Here is a 14,985-nt window from a genome sequence, read left to right on the forward strand (position 1 = left end):
GTTTCCCTAACTGTCAAATGGTCAATAGTATCTATTTTGTTAGTCTTAATATTTGTTAAGACTATATATATATTATATATACATATATAGGACTTTACATATGTACTTAAATATATATTAAAATGAATATGTATACACATATGTAATTAATTATATGTAAATAATTGTACCATTAATTGTTACAAATTTGCCACATTTTATAGAATGTGTTATAAACATTGATTTAAAGTCCTAAAACATGAACTTGATGTATCTGTTTCTTTGACATCTTACGTTACTGGGTTTTTGTTTTTGTTTTGTTTCAGAAAAATAGTATGGGGATTTTACATTTCCATTTGAAAACCCCAGATTTAAACATCAAGGATTAAATGCTTTATATAATTTAAATTTATTTAATTTTGGAATTTTGAAAAATGAGATTGTTATTTCACTTTATCTATATGTATTTTTCAAGTATGACAAATTAAAGCATGGGTCCAAGGGAGTCAGATTGTTATAACAAAACGATCTAATATGTAGTTATAATTCTCTATTGTTGCTATAATAAGTGATATACAAGTATATTAAGTGTTACAGGAATACAGAAGAGGTAGGGACATAAATTTTGATCAATCATTAACAGTGGTATTTTAAAATGTCCAATTTGTTAAATTTTGATAATGGACCAAACTCGGAGTCAAGTTGATCATGGGCAAATGAAAACTAAATTATGCTTCATAGTTTAAAGAATGAGTATTTACAGAGTAGCTACTAAAATCCAGAATTAAAATATTATTAAAAATGTTTATCACAGAGAGTCAGTCTCTTCCACTGTCAAATGCAATATAATCACATTCAGGCAGTTAATAGTGAATCGAATAGTTCTAGCTCAGGGCATGCTGAGAAGAAAACTAGTTTTCCTCAGTCTACTATCTGAAAAAAAGCATTTCCTGGAAAGATTTAGAACACAGCTTTCATCAAGGTTGTGGCAGTTCATACTTTACTCCCCAAAACATGGCAGATGAATAAAACATAAGAAAATTTGAATGACAAGCCTGTCTTTAAGAAATTTTCCTGGCAACAACACAAATTCTGAACCTCATCTTTTAAATTTCATTTCCTTGGTGAAGTCATTTGTGAATCCTGCAAAGACAGAAAGAACCACTTGCTCCTGGTGGCCAGGTTTCTTTCATAGCCTATGCTCCATGACAGTATCATAATTCTTTGTTGATATTTGTTACCCTCAAGAATGTGAGATAGGGAGACCACCCCCTCCTGCTCCAGACTGGGAGGCAGGAGGCTGCTTAAAGATGTCAATGTCACCAGACAGCACAGGATTCTTAACAAATCTAAGATGTATTTGTCCATCAATTCCTCAACCAAGAGGCCTGGTATTTTCAATCTTAGTTTTATTGAGGACACTGAATATCTCAAGGACTTGGAGTGGTATTGTTTGGGCAGAGGTTCATTTGGCCTTAAGAGAGGTTAATTAATTAGACACTATATTTTAGTTCTTGCTAATTAGAAAGAGCTGCCAAGAAGAATTAAAGTGCAATTTGTAACTCATTTTGATTGTCCTTCTTCATGACCCTACCTGAGCTAAGATGTGGAGGTAAAAGGAGAGGAAAGCTGGAAGTCAGAAGACAACTTGAAAATGGCCTTGGGTAGCAGCAGTGACACAGAGAAGGACCAGAGTTGGGAAAGGCTGACACCTGCTCCCAGACTCAGGTGCTAAGGAGCTAGGAGTTTGGGGGATAGGGAGGCTGCTGAGGTCCTGGAGGATGAACTGGGGGAGGTCCTTGGGGTGCACTGGGGGAGGCAGACCTGCTCTGAAGCCCACCTTCCGGCTACACCGGTGTCCTCATAGAGGATCTGAGGCAGGTTTCCACATGCTCTAGGCCTGGGGACAGCAATTCAGTGTGGGAGCAGGTGAGTGAGAGGTTGAAGAGAACTAAAGGGAGAAGCATATGGCAGCTCTCAGGAGGCAAGTTCAAGGCAGGAGCAACGTCCAAGACAGTGCCTCAGAGGCCTCAGGGATGAAACCACCTGCATTCCACCTAACCCCAGCTGTCGTCCTGTGAGGTGGGCATGGCAGTAACAATGGCTACCCTCACTTTAGGGATGGGGAAAATGAAGGTTCAGAGCGAGTGTCTCGACTAAGCGTCCACGCTGGTGGTTGGTTGGCCTAGCCAGCATAAACTGTCAGATCTATACGCTCTCACTCCCCAGGGCGCCCTTTCCCCGACGCCCTTTCCACTTATTACAAAGGCGAAGGAAGTGTGGGCACTGATATTTCATCCCTGAGCCTCCACCACCACGGGTCACCTAGCTGCCCTCCCAGAAGAGCAGGAGAGGGGGAGGGGCAGGAGGGTCGTCAGAGCAAAAAGCAGATGATAGGGTTAGACCGAGCACGCCCAGGGTCTTCAGCCGCCAGAGCAGGAATGTGCGGAAAGCTTCCTAAAGAAATGCCCAGTCTTGCGTTCCATAGATTTCTCTGCCCTCTCTGTGCCTCCATCCGAATTGGTACAACCCCAAACACAGTTGATAGCCTCGACCTCTTCGCCATTCAATTTGTTGGACGCTGGTGGATTTCAAGGCCGCTTCCCTTGGTGACCAGGCCAGTGGAAAGCCCTCCCGCTCCGCGGAGGGGCACTCATGGGCTTGTGAATTCACTCTTGGGACTAGCGAAACTCCAGTCCTCTTGACCTCAAGCGCGTGCGTCACTGGATAGCCTCTCCCTTTTTCCTGTTCTCCCAACTTCTTACCAGTTTGTTCTTGGGAATGGCAAAGCTCCACGTGCTTCTGGGTCATTGGGCGGCCTTCCCTTTTTTCCTGTTCTTCCTTGCCGCCTTACTCGGGATCCCAGGGCTTCCCACTCTCTTTCTCCTCCCGCTTGCCCCTGAGCTGATTCCAAAAGGAGAACCCACCCACGCAGTAGGATGGGTGGGCTTCCCGGTAGGGAGAGCTGGGCGGGGCTAGAGCATTCAGTCACTTAACAAATAACTGCGTTTTTGCTCTGTTTGAAGCACGGGTAATCACTGTGGAACAGGGCACCGATCAGAGCCTCGTGGGGGAGACAAATGCACCAATGAAAGTGACAGGATGGTGAGCTGCGACAGGTCTGGGCTGTTGGGGTCAGAATTCTGTACTTGGTGGTGAAGGAGTTCATTAATAAAAATCCACAGGACTCATTTGCCACTCTCGTCTGGGCTTTGGCCTCAGAGGCAAACCCTTCCTGAGACTGTCTGTCCTCTAGGCTGGGAATTGCGCCCCAGAGTTATAGGCGGTCAGTGCCACCACCTGCTTCTTTAGGAAAAGAGCTGGAGGCTTGAGGTCCGAGAGGCTATGGCGCTGTGGCGCGCTCCGGACTCCCCGACCCCACGTTTGCCCGCGTGACTCTACCGCCTCCACCTGGAGGGGCACCCTGCTTGGAGTGGATCCAGTCGGGTCCCGCCCGACGTCTGCCCGTAGGGGCCGCATCTGCCGCGCGCCCGGCACCTCCCACGGCTTGCTTCGCTCCTCCTCTCTCCTGGTCGCCAGTCCTGCGCTGCAGGTTCAATCCCCGCGGACACTGGAAGTGCGGGGACCGAAGCGCGGCTGACCGTCTGCGCCCTCGCTCCCCACGCCCTTGCAACCGAGACCCGGCCGGGGGCACCTGCGAGCCGCGGGCACCTCTCCGGGGCGACCGCGGCGGGCTGACTGGGCATGCTCAGGAGCGGGGCGGCCGGGCGCCGCGGGAGCCAAGCGCATGCACTCGCGGGGCCAGGGGCCGACCGTCCAGGGGCGCGGCGTGCAGGCGGCCGCTCTGGCCGACGCCCTGGCCAGCTTGGGCAGGACGCGAGCCAGGATGGCCTCCCTCACGGCATACGGTAACGGCGGGCGGTCGCCGACTCTCGGGGAGGCTGGAGCGGGCGGGGCCGGGAAGCCGTCCGAGCACCCCGGGGAACTTCGGGGTTCGGCTCCCGGGAGGGTCAGGACGGAAGGGAGGGGGGGGTGCAGCGCACGGGGGCGTGGGACTGGGGGCGGGGTGGCGAGGCTTTGCGGGGTTGGAGTTGCCTGAAACCTGGGAAGGGGGTATTAGCAGAAGGAGTTGATGGAGTAAAAACGCCTGAAATGTAGGTGTCTGGGAGCTTTGGGTCTCCAGAAAAATTCCACTCGCTTCAGACCACAGAAGGGAAGGGATAAGGGCGTTAAGTTCGTTTCTAGCGGTGCGAGGCTTGGAATTAGGAGGTCTTCGTTCAGTCAGGGCTTATTCTGTCCCTGACTGACCTTGGGCAAGTTATTTAAACTTTTTTGTTTGTTTGTTTGTTTTTGTATTTCTCCATCTGTAAATTAGAAATGAGAACATCTCTGACAGATGCTATGGGGTTAAAATAATATGTACCAAAATACGTTTTTAATGCAAAAAAAAAAAAATCAGCTTGGAAATAAAAGTTCCATGGAAATGGAAGGCATTACCCCCCCCCCCACCACCCCATTTTGGCTAAAGAAATATATATTTTTATTATTTCTTTAAAGGCATTGCAGAATTCTAAGGAAAGCAAAATCAAAGTATGAAGGTTTCCAGCTCAGCTAGAAATCCCAGCACACTGGGGAAGCCCACAAGGCTTTTTATCAATATTACTGCTTGTGTGAAAAAAGCAATTCTGTGTAGACCTTTGTCAGAGATGCTGCTGAGATTGGTTATAGGAGGCTGAAACTCAAGTAGACCTCCCCCACCCCCTTCCCGGGCTTGCAATCAGTTGCTGTGATAACATCTAGTTTTGGCGTTTTAAACGTGAAGATAATGAGAATTGTTGGAGAAGGTTTTGCGGGGACCTCTCCAAGCCTGGAGTTAGTGGGAGGGAATTTGCTGCTTTTTGGTGTGGAGACTTCATCTCCAGGCCAGTGATGTCACCTGCCATTTTCCCAAGGTTAAAGCAGTTGGTCTTTCTTTTGGGGGGGGGGGTGAGGGGTAGGGGAGAATCTAAACTGTTTAAAATGACCACTCAGGTGGTCCTGAGGGTTTGCAGTTGATCTTTGTGAACTGATAAAGAACTGTGAGAAGATTACAAACTGCATACTACTGGTGTGTGTGTGTGTGTGTGTGTGTGTGTGTGTGTGTGTTTTAAACTTAATGCATCTTCTGCTGGGCTGTGAATTGTTCTTATTCCTCCTGCACATTTAACACATAACATTGTTATTCTTGGGTTGCCATCTAAGGATAATCCAGCATTCTGATAGTCTTTTAGGTATATTCATTGGCAGATATCTATTTTTACACTTCTTTTCTATCAGAAGTATCCATTATGTTAGATTTCGCATGGTGCCCTGTGGATACTGTCAGTGATAGTAATAATCAGTTCTTTAAATTTCTAGAAACTTCAAAAGCTTAATTGGGCACCCAGGTAGAGAAAATGAATTCAGAAAGAGTGAAATTGTTTTTTGAAAAGCAAGTGTATTTCAGTAATTAAAAGTGTGACTTTTGTGGGGGTCAACTTACACAGGTTTCTCTTTAGGACCTTAAAGGGAACTAAAGTAGATTTAAATAAATATATCAATTAGAATTTGCACTATTTTAAATATATTCTTCACACTTGTCTTCCTTCCTCATCCCTAGAGTGGTGAATACATTTGACCACAGAGTAAACATTAATTCTTTGGTCCATAGCGAAGTGACCCAAGACATGACAAGATAAGTTAGTTCATCAGGGATTCCATCCTGGTGAATGAGTTAAGGAAAAACAAATTTGAGCACAGTCAACATATTCCTTATCCGCTGAATGCTGTTGAGATCATTATCTGATGAGAGCTTGGTCCAGCTCTGGAACATTCTACAAATCATCTCTGACAACTGAACTGCTTTAAAAAAATGTTCCCTTTCAGTTCTGTTGGATTTGGGTTTAGCTATCATGATGGGGGATGATCTAAGTTTCTTACCCGGGATTTATAGGTTTCAATTTTTATATTCATTTGACTGATTTAATAAAGGCCTTAGTCCTATCTTTAGCACCGGGGCTGCCAGGAGAATGAACAGTTATACTGTAGACTGTGTGTTTTAGGATCCTGAGGGAGAAATTTGGCTTATGTATGCATTTCATTAGCAGCAGCCTCCAGTAAACCTCATTAGCTTCCCATCTAAATATGCATTTTTGATCCTATATTGGAACTTGTTCTTTCACATTTTAGCATGAATTTTTACTTTCAGACAACCATCTAGACTCCTATCTTCTAGAAATGTGAAATGAAATTCAGGTAGTCAGTAGCTGTAATATGCACTCTAACAAATATATGTTCAATGGATGATGCAGTTTTAAAAATTCTGGATTTTTAATGCCTCAACCTTTTGTACTCACTGCTGATTTTTCTTTCTTTGTCCTTTAAATGGTTTGGGTTCTTAACCACTTTTAGCTTATTATATAACCATGTGCATGAGACGAAGGATGGGTGACAAGTCTCCTTTAGAGAGAAATGACTGGGACTTGATTTGTTCTTGGCCATCCAAAAGAAGGCAGAGGGGCTGTGTTCTAGTCTGAACAAGAAAATGACTTGTGGTTGGACCTGTCAGCTTCGGATCTGAAGATGCTTAATATGAGGCTTGAGGAGCTTACAGAGCATAGTGGGGCTATTTAGGGAAAGTGTCTCTGAGGAGATATTTGAACAGAAGGGACAGAAACAGAATTTGAAATGAAGGGATGGAATGAACCATTCCGTTATGTAGGGAAAGACTATTCCTGGCAAAGGGAATAGTAAGGGCAAAGGCCCTGGGGTAGGAATGAGATTGTCATGTTCAGAGCTAGCTAGAAGGTCAGTGTGGCTTGAGCAGAGACAACAAGTAGAAGATCAGAAGGAAATGTAATCAGAGCCAGTATTGTTCTTAAAACTATTCTTTCCTCATTTTCCTCCTACCTCTTAAGTCGCTTCTTTGTGGAGTCCCTCTGTTTATGTTGGTGTTTTCCTGGGTTCTGTCTTTGCCTTTATAATCTTACTCTCAACCATTTGGAGGACATTAATTAGACACCTACCAAATGCTGGACAATGACCCTAAATGCAGAGCTAGTCCCTTGTTGGGAGACCTTTAAATTAGAGTGACAAAGTTTTCTGCATTTTAAAGTGGAAGTGTGGGGCATGCTGGGACATAAATAATTGATAATGGTACTCTATATGAATGGCCTTGGTGAAATTTCACAAAAATCTTTAAGAAATTGGTCCAGTGTTACCCTGTTATCCATTTGAAGAAATTGAGGTATGGATAGGTCGAGGAACTTACTTAACCTCACATAATAAATAGGGAGCCCAAATATAGATTTAGAGAGTTTGGCTCTGGAGACTTGGGCTAAGGGTAGTTAGGATGAGGAAGAAAATGAACAAATGTGTGTGTGGGTAATTCCAGACAGAAGGTGTGGCTTAAGCGAAGTTTAAAGACCACTGGTGACCAGAAGTTCAGTATTTATGATTAGAAGAAGGTATGGGAAATGGGTATAGTAAGAGCCAAGACTAATCATACAGCTTGAGTATGAAATGAAGCAGAGAAGGGATGAGAGCATGGGACACAATTTTTCTTCCCCTGACTTTGTCTTTATTCAGGTGATTTCCCAATGGAAATCTCCAAGTCACCGACTCGGAACTTTTTTGTGTGTGTTAGCTTGTATAACTAGTTGTAGGCTCACCTTCTCTATATATGTCTCTCTAGCATCTCAGTTTAGCTCAGTGTATCCAACACAGAATTCCCCCCCTCCCCCCAACATGTTTCCCAGAGAATAACTTCAGCTCTTCAGCTGCTGAGCTCAAACTATGTTTCAGGCTCTAGCCTGGACCTTGGACGGCCTGGATGAGTGAGATTTCATTCTTTCTCTCACAGATGGCGCTATCAGCTGGAGGAGACAGACTTCTAAACTGAGGATTATAATGCATTGCTGGGGGATGATGGGGACGGGGAGAAGTGAGGGATAGGTCAAGAACAGTTCCCCGGGGGCGCCTGGGTGGCTCAGTGGGTTAAGCCGCTGTCTTTGGCTCAGGTCATGATCCCAGCGTCCTGGGATCGAGTCCCGCATCGGGCTCTCTGCTCAGCAGGGAGCCTGCTTCCTTCTCTTTCTCTCTCTGCCTGCCTCTCAGTGTACTTGTAATTTCTCTCTGTCAAATAAATAAATAAAATCTTTAAAAAAAAAAAAAAAAAAGAACAGTTCCCCGGAGGAGACAATGTTAAGAGGCTAATTGGGAGAAGGAGGGCATCCCAGGAGGGAAAATAGTGTGAACAAAGGGGAGACATGCTAGGGGGCATAAAGGCAGGTACCAGGAACACATGTTGGTAGAGCTTGACAACCTGGAGAGGTTGACAGGGGCCATTGTGTTCTCTCTAGGCACCTAGGCCAGAATTCTGGGAGCCCTCTTTGAGTCCTCTGGAACATACTAATCATAATACCTTGGGTAAAGGGATTCATCTCCTGTGTCTTATTTGTAAAATGGGGTCATTGAAGTAGTACTGTAGTTGCATATGGCTGGTACGAGGAAGCATTAGCTAGTTGTCACTGTCAATGGCTCTCCCAGCCAGTATACTCTCAATCACCAAGTCCTGTTGATTCTTCTTCCTTAAAATCTTTCTACTGTATTTTCTCCTCTCTGTGCCCACTGCTCTTACATTAGTTGAGACCAACATCATTGTCATTCTGACTGTAGCAGCAGCCTCCCAGATGGTTTCTCTGCCTCCAGTCCTGTGTCTTTTGGTCCCAATGGCAAATCTCATCCTGTATTCTGCTTATAACATTTTGGTAGCTCCCCTCTGCTCATAAGTCAAAGTTTAACTTCTCTCATTTGGCCAACACGGTTCTTAAGGAGCTGACCACCCTTCTCTCTTGTGATCTCAGCATCCCACCTTTTAGGGACATGGGTTGTTTAGCATGACTAATTACATCAGGCTTTCTCAGGTGTCTGGACCTTGGCCCATGCCCTGAAACATAGCCCCCTCCTCCCTTACAAGGTTCACTTTTCTTCCCTTCCTCTTGACTTGAGATGTCTCATGGGAAGTCTTCTCCCCCCAACTTTTCATGTTGTCCTATGGATTTTCCCCTCTGTGGGCTGTAATATCCCAAAGGACAAGGAACATATCTTGTATCTTTGTAATCCTGCACTGTGCCCTGCACAGTGCCTGACGCATAATAGGAGATCAATCCTTGGCTGTCTGACTGACTGAATGGACTCTATCAGGGGGGCAGTGCACTACATACAAGTTTTTAAAACCTCACTTTCCTATGCAACTAACAAGCAAAAGGACTTTTACCCTTCAGAAAAGAGGAACAAGCAAAAGACCAAAAGCATCGACACCATGTGGTACAATCAGATGTGTGCTAACTAACTGGAACTCATGCTTTATTTACAAAATAAATCCAAGGAGGTATTTGATGACTCCTCTTATTTTTGCCTTCTACCACCTGGCATGCTTGTTATTATGCAATGCAGAGACTCATGGTCAACATTGATTAGGATCCTTTTGATTAAGAAGCTGCAGCAAAACATGTACACATTATTCTTTGGCCTTCAGTCTCCACATTTTAGAAGTCTCTTTCTGGGATAAGATCAAATTAAATTTTTATTTTGATGCTGTGAAGAAGCATTTTAATCTTTTCTTTCAAAACACTATGTTCTTGGGGTTTCTGGGTGGCTCTGTTAGTTAAGTGTCTGCCTTTAGCTCAGATCATGATCCTGGGGTCCTGGGATAGAGCCCCATGTTGGGCTCTCTGCTCAGCGGGGAGCCTGTTTTTCCCTCTCCCTCTGCTGCTCCTTCTGCTTGTGCTCTCTCTCACTCTCTCTCTCTGTCAAATAAATAAATAAAATCTTAAAAAAATAAAAAGCCACTATGTTCTTTGTAACAGTCATGTGAAGTCTTCTATTAGAACATAGTCCTAGACAAGTAGTTCACAGCTACTAAGGACGTTTCTAGAACAGACAATTGAAAATATGTTTTGTGAGTGCTCACTCTGTGTCAGGCACTGTTGTAGGTTCTGGAGGTAAACGAAAACCAAAAACTACTTGTTTTCCTCAATCTTACATTTACTAATAAGAAATGGATCTTTACCTCCTGGCAAAGTGAAATAGAATGTAGGATTGTCAGCACTGAAGCAAATAGGTAAAGGGGGAAAGAAAGGAAAGGAAAGGATTTTCTCTAATTAGGCTTCAAGACAGGGCTTTTGTAGCTGTGGAGACTGTGAGAGTGGAATCAAAGGGAAGCTGAGATAATGAATATCAGGCACAGTGTTTAAAATTCAGGAACAGTGATTAAAATTTTTGAAAGCTTACTAAAGGCTTTGGCAAACATTCATTGTGCCTTCTATGCATTAGGCAGAGCTAGGCACTATGGCACAAGACACTGCCGTCTAGGAGTTTGGGTCTAGCTCAGTTCCCTTGGGCGATGCAGAGGCTGCTACTACCAATATTGTTACAACTAGTGCCTGTCCTGCTTGTCTCCTAGTGCTATTGCCAAAATCACATGAAAGAGCAAATGCAGACATTTATGAAAACAAGAAAGCCCTATAGCAATTTAATATACAGCATTATGTGTTGCTTTTATTGTAGTAATAAAGAGATCTGGTCTAGGATCTGGTATAGGTTTATAGGAAGTGCTGTGTTGAGTGGAAACACACTTACTGCACTTTGACTGATTCATCAGCACCTTAGTGAGACCTCCCAAGACACCAGTTCCTGCTGGGGGCCAGCCTTGTCTACTGTATGTGGTGGGCAGTCAACACTTTTTGAATGAATGAATTTCAGTCACAGTGTAAAGGAGGAATTTAAAGCCCAGGGAAGTTAGCTGATGATATACAGGTTATATGGCTAGGAGGAAAGGCTGGGTCTTGAATATTAACTTTTCTGTAAGCCTATAAAATATATAGCAAATGTGGAATAGATCACATCAATATTTCTGAGCAATAGATACATGCATATATACATACACATATTATATATATATATACGCATACATATATTCTACTAGTAGGTTCTCTAGAGCCTTTTACAAACAACATAAAGTGATTCTTTAAAAATTAAGATGCAGTAGGCAGCTCATGCTATACAATGAATATGTATTTTATAAATTATTTCCAGTGCACTAGTGTGGATAGTTACAAAAGGAATTGTATAATGTTTGTTTTTGTAGAGCTTGTAGTTATGTATCATTTTTCTTTTTGGTAAATTCTTGTTTCATCTGTTCACATGTATAAGTAGATTTATGATATGATTTAAAGGGTTTGGTGAAAATATTTTCTTTCCTTTTTAAAAAATCCCCTTCCTTTAATTGTTGGCGAGATATTTCCCCAGGCTTTGTGGATTCCAGAGGGGGGCTATACCTGTCTGCAGTCCCTCTACCAGCAACGTTGGCACTAGCTGAAAGTCTTTTCAAAATACAATTGTCAATTTTATCTCAGTAAAACTTAAAGGAAGAAAAAGAGAAGAAATACCAAATTAAAGGCCCACCCAAGACCTACTAAATCAAGATCTTTATTTTTTTTAAGATGATTTTAATAAAATGCTCAAGTGATGTGTAATCTTAAATTTTCCTTTTTAAAAGAGATTTTATTTATTTATTTGACAGAAATCATAAGTGGGCAGAGAGGCAAGCAGAGAGAGAAGGGGAATCAGGCTCCCTGGTGAGCAGAGAGCCCGATGTGGGGCTTGATTCCAGGACAGGACCCTGAGATCACGACCTGAGCTGAAGGTAGAGGCTTAATCCACTGAGCCACCCAGGCACCCCACATTTTCCTTATTTTCACTAAATTTTTGCTTGCTCAACCAGTTATTGTGTATTGAAGTCTCTCCATATGATGGTGAATTTGTCAGTTTCTTCCTGTAGTTCTATTAATTTTTGCTTCATGTATTTTGAGGTTATTTTATTTTGGGCACACAGAGGTAATATTTTTCATACCTTCCTGAAACATTGAGCCTTGAACCTTTTATCATTATTTATTGACCCTTTGTATTCTTAACAATGATTTTTGCCTTAAAGCCTTTTTTATCTAAAAATAACATAGCTACTCTGGCTTTATTTTGGTTAGTATTTGCTTGCTATTTTTAAAATATTTTTTACTTTTAACATTTCTGTGTCCTTATGGTTTAGACATTTCTTTTATAAGTAGCATTTGATTTTTTTAAAGAAATCTTTCTCACAATCTCTTAAATAGCAAATATCGACCATTTACGTGTATTGTGATTACTAATATATTTGAATGAATTCTGCCATTTTACTTTGTATTTTATTTGTCTTGATTTTTATTCTTGTGCTTTATTCCAATTTATTTCCTTTTCCTAAGTTAACTTTTCAAGAAAAAAAAAATTTATTGTTAAATCCTCTCTCTCAATTTTCCCTACCATCTATCTGTCTCTCCCTCTAACACAATCACCTGGCTTGAAATGCAGTTTATTTCTGTTGTTTCAATAACTACTCTTCTACTTTCATTTAAATCATGCCTAACAAATCTTATACCTACTCATTACACATTAACTAACTCTAAATTTAATATGTTGACCTCACCCCTGAATAGTCCTTTGCCTTTGAGGGTCCAGCTTCTGGATTGTGTACTATTATTATTTAGTATTTGATTCCTATCCTTTGTTTTTAAGTCTCCCAAATTAGACATCATAATGATCATTTTACACTGAAAGTTTTTGTTTAGGTTTGCCTATGTATTTCCTAGAATTCTGCAGTCAGTGGAAAGACATAAGTAGGTGTAGTGCTTTCTTTTTCCCCCTGTGGTTAAGATGAAGGTAAAATACATTAAGTGTTGAAATGGGTGAGGTTTTCTTTTGTTATAAGAGGGTTCTGTTAATGAGTATGCCTAAAATAATTTGAGACAAAAAAGTGTTAATTTTGTCATAAAATTTCTGTTAAGAGAAATATATAGGATGATGTCCACCTTGTTCCCTGTAGACTCTCAGTGCTTATCACATCAGATAAAGGACTCTCAAAGATATAGCACCAGATACCAGAAGAATCCTCCTAACACAGCTTGTGATATTAGTCTGTCCTCCTCCTGTCTTCCCCTCTGCTCTCAAATATTTGTCTAGTGTTAGACAAACCTGGGTTTTAATTCCAGCCTCATGACTTCTCAGAAGTATGAGTCTGTGCACATTCCCTAATTTTGTGAGCTTCTAGTTCCTCATCTGTGTAGAGGAATAATCAAAGAGTTGTTTTGGAGCTTAAGTGAAATATGGATGTAAATTAAATAATCAGTGTTTAGCGTAGTGCTTGGTAAAGAGCCAAGCTCTCAATAACTGGTATTATCTGATTCTACCACCATCTCCTTTTCTTTTTTTCCTTAAGATTTTATTTATTTGTCAGAGAGAGAGATACAGAGAGTGCACGCACTAGTAGGGAGGGTGAAAGGCAGAGGAAAATCAGGCTCCCTGCTGAACAAGGAGCGCCATGCAGGACTCGATCCCAGGACCCTGGGATCATGACCTGAACCAAAGGCAGTTGCATAACCCACTGAGCCACCCAGGCGCCCCACCATCTCCTTTTCTTGGATTTTTTTTTTTTCAGAATTTTCATTACTGGTTTGCCCTGTCATGATTTCTTTTCCTCTTTATTTCTTAAAAACAATTACTGTGAGTTAAAACACATATAAAAAAGGAGGGGAGAGAAGTTTGTAGTTTAACAAATACTTACAAAATAAATATTGTGTAATCACTACCTAAATCAAAATACAGAACATTTCCAGTACTGCAGAACCTACCCCCCTCCCCATCCCCCCTCCAAAATCAAAGTAGCTTCTTGTCCACCAAAAAGAACCACCATGCTGAGTTCTGTCCTAATTATTTTGCTACTTCTCTTTATTGTATTACCATCCATGTGTGCATCCCTAAACGATATAATTTAGTTTTACTGTTAAAATTTTTCATCAGTAGGATCATGAGTTTTGGGGTGGTTTCTTTCATTCAACAGTGTTTGTGGGATCTATCCATAATATTTTGTGTAGCTTTACTTCATTTCTTTTCTTTACTATATGACATTCTGTTTTATGGATATCCTTGCTTTTTTGAAGTATAAAATAAATCATAGCTAACACTAATTGAACACTTTCTATGTGCTGCCTTACAAGGTAAGTGCCTTTATTATTCTCATCGTACATATAAGGAAACAGAGCTACATAGAGGTGAAATAATGTGCCCAAGGTTTGGAACCAGGTGTCTAACTTAGATATTGATTCCAGAACCCATAAGTTTTATTAATCTCAATTATAGTCTCACATTTTCCCACTAGTTAACCTGATTTTTTTCTTAACTACAATTATCCCTAAAGGATTAAATGATATTTAGACACTCCCTTCAAAAATTTAGCATTTTAATTTTAATTCCTACACGGGAGAAGTATTTTTTTACACAGAATGCCATAACTTGTGCCGAAACTACCACAGTCTTTATACTTTTGTGTTTTGAGTCTTTTCAGACTATTGCCACCAAAATTATGCCCCAGTTTTACCATTCAGCTTTTATTCAAATTTCAGTAGCTTTACCATTAAGTTTTATTTATGGCCTCTTCCTGAGCATTCATTCCTTATTCAAGCATCCTGCTTCTTTGTTGATTGCTGATTTCTGAGTATGCTTTTCTCCTTCATTTCTTTTCTTTTCTCCCCATGCATAGCCACTTCTGGACTTACGAATTTCTCTTTATATGTACTTATTTATATATCAGCTTTGATGCTGTTGACCTTATCCCTGGCAGTTCTTGTCTCTTCCAAAAATCTTTTAAGGACAGATCATTAGCAAAGGGTTTACAAAGAAATTAGGAATGACAACTTTAGAGCAGTTAGATACGTTTTAGGTCTGGATCTTGTTGATTCAGCTGATTCCACAAATGTGTACTGAATTATTTGCTAACTATGCATTTGTGTAGCCAATTTATTTTTTATTAACCATATCGTATCAACTCCCCCACCACTAGCAAAAAAAGAAGTGAGATAAGCATTATTGTCACCATTTTCAGGTAGAAACAGCTAACAGTTTGACTAAATTCTAAGAGTTCTTGTGTAGCAGAAATGG

General features: G+C 41.6%; 1 protein-coding gene across 3 annotated transcripts in view; it reads left to right on the top strand.

Annotated features, from left to right (window-relative positions):
• Nucleotides 1–3,625: 3,625 nt before the first annotated feature.
• Nucleotides 3,626–14,985, top strand: part of ANO4 (anoctamin 4) — a 469,407-nt gene continuing 458,047 nt past the window's right edge. For all 3 annotated transcript variants that reach the window (XM_059186643.1, XM_059186644.1, XM_059186645.1), the window contains exon 1: nucleotides 3,626–3,848. In XM_059186643.1, coding sequence (XP_059042626.1) covers nucleotides 3,728–3,848 — 121 coding nt within the window. In that variant the 5' untranslated portion in view covers nucleotides 3,626–3,727. The remainder of the gene's footprint in view (nucleotides 3,849–14,985) is intronic.

This window comes from Mustela lutreola, chromosome 8 (assembly GCF_030435805.1).
Source record: "Mustela lutreola isolate mMusLut2 chromosome 8, mMusLut2.pri, whole genome shotgun sequence".
NCBI classification, from domain to species: Eukaryota; Metazoa; Chordata; class Mammalia; order Carnivora; family Mustelidae; genus Mustela; species Mustela lutreola.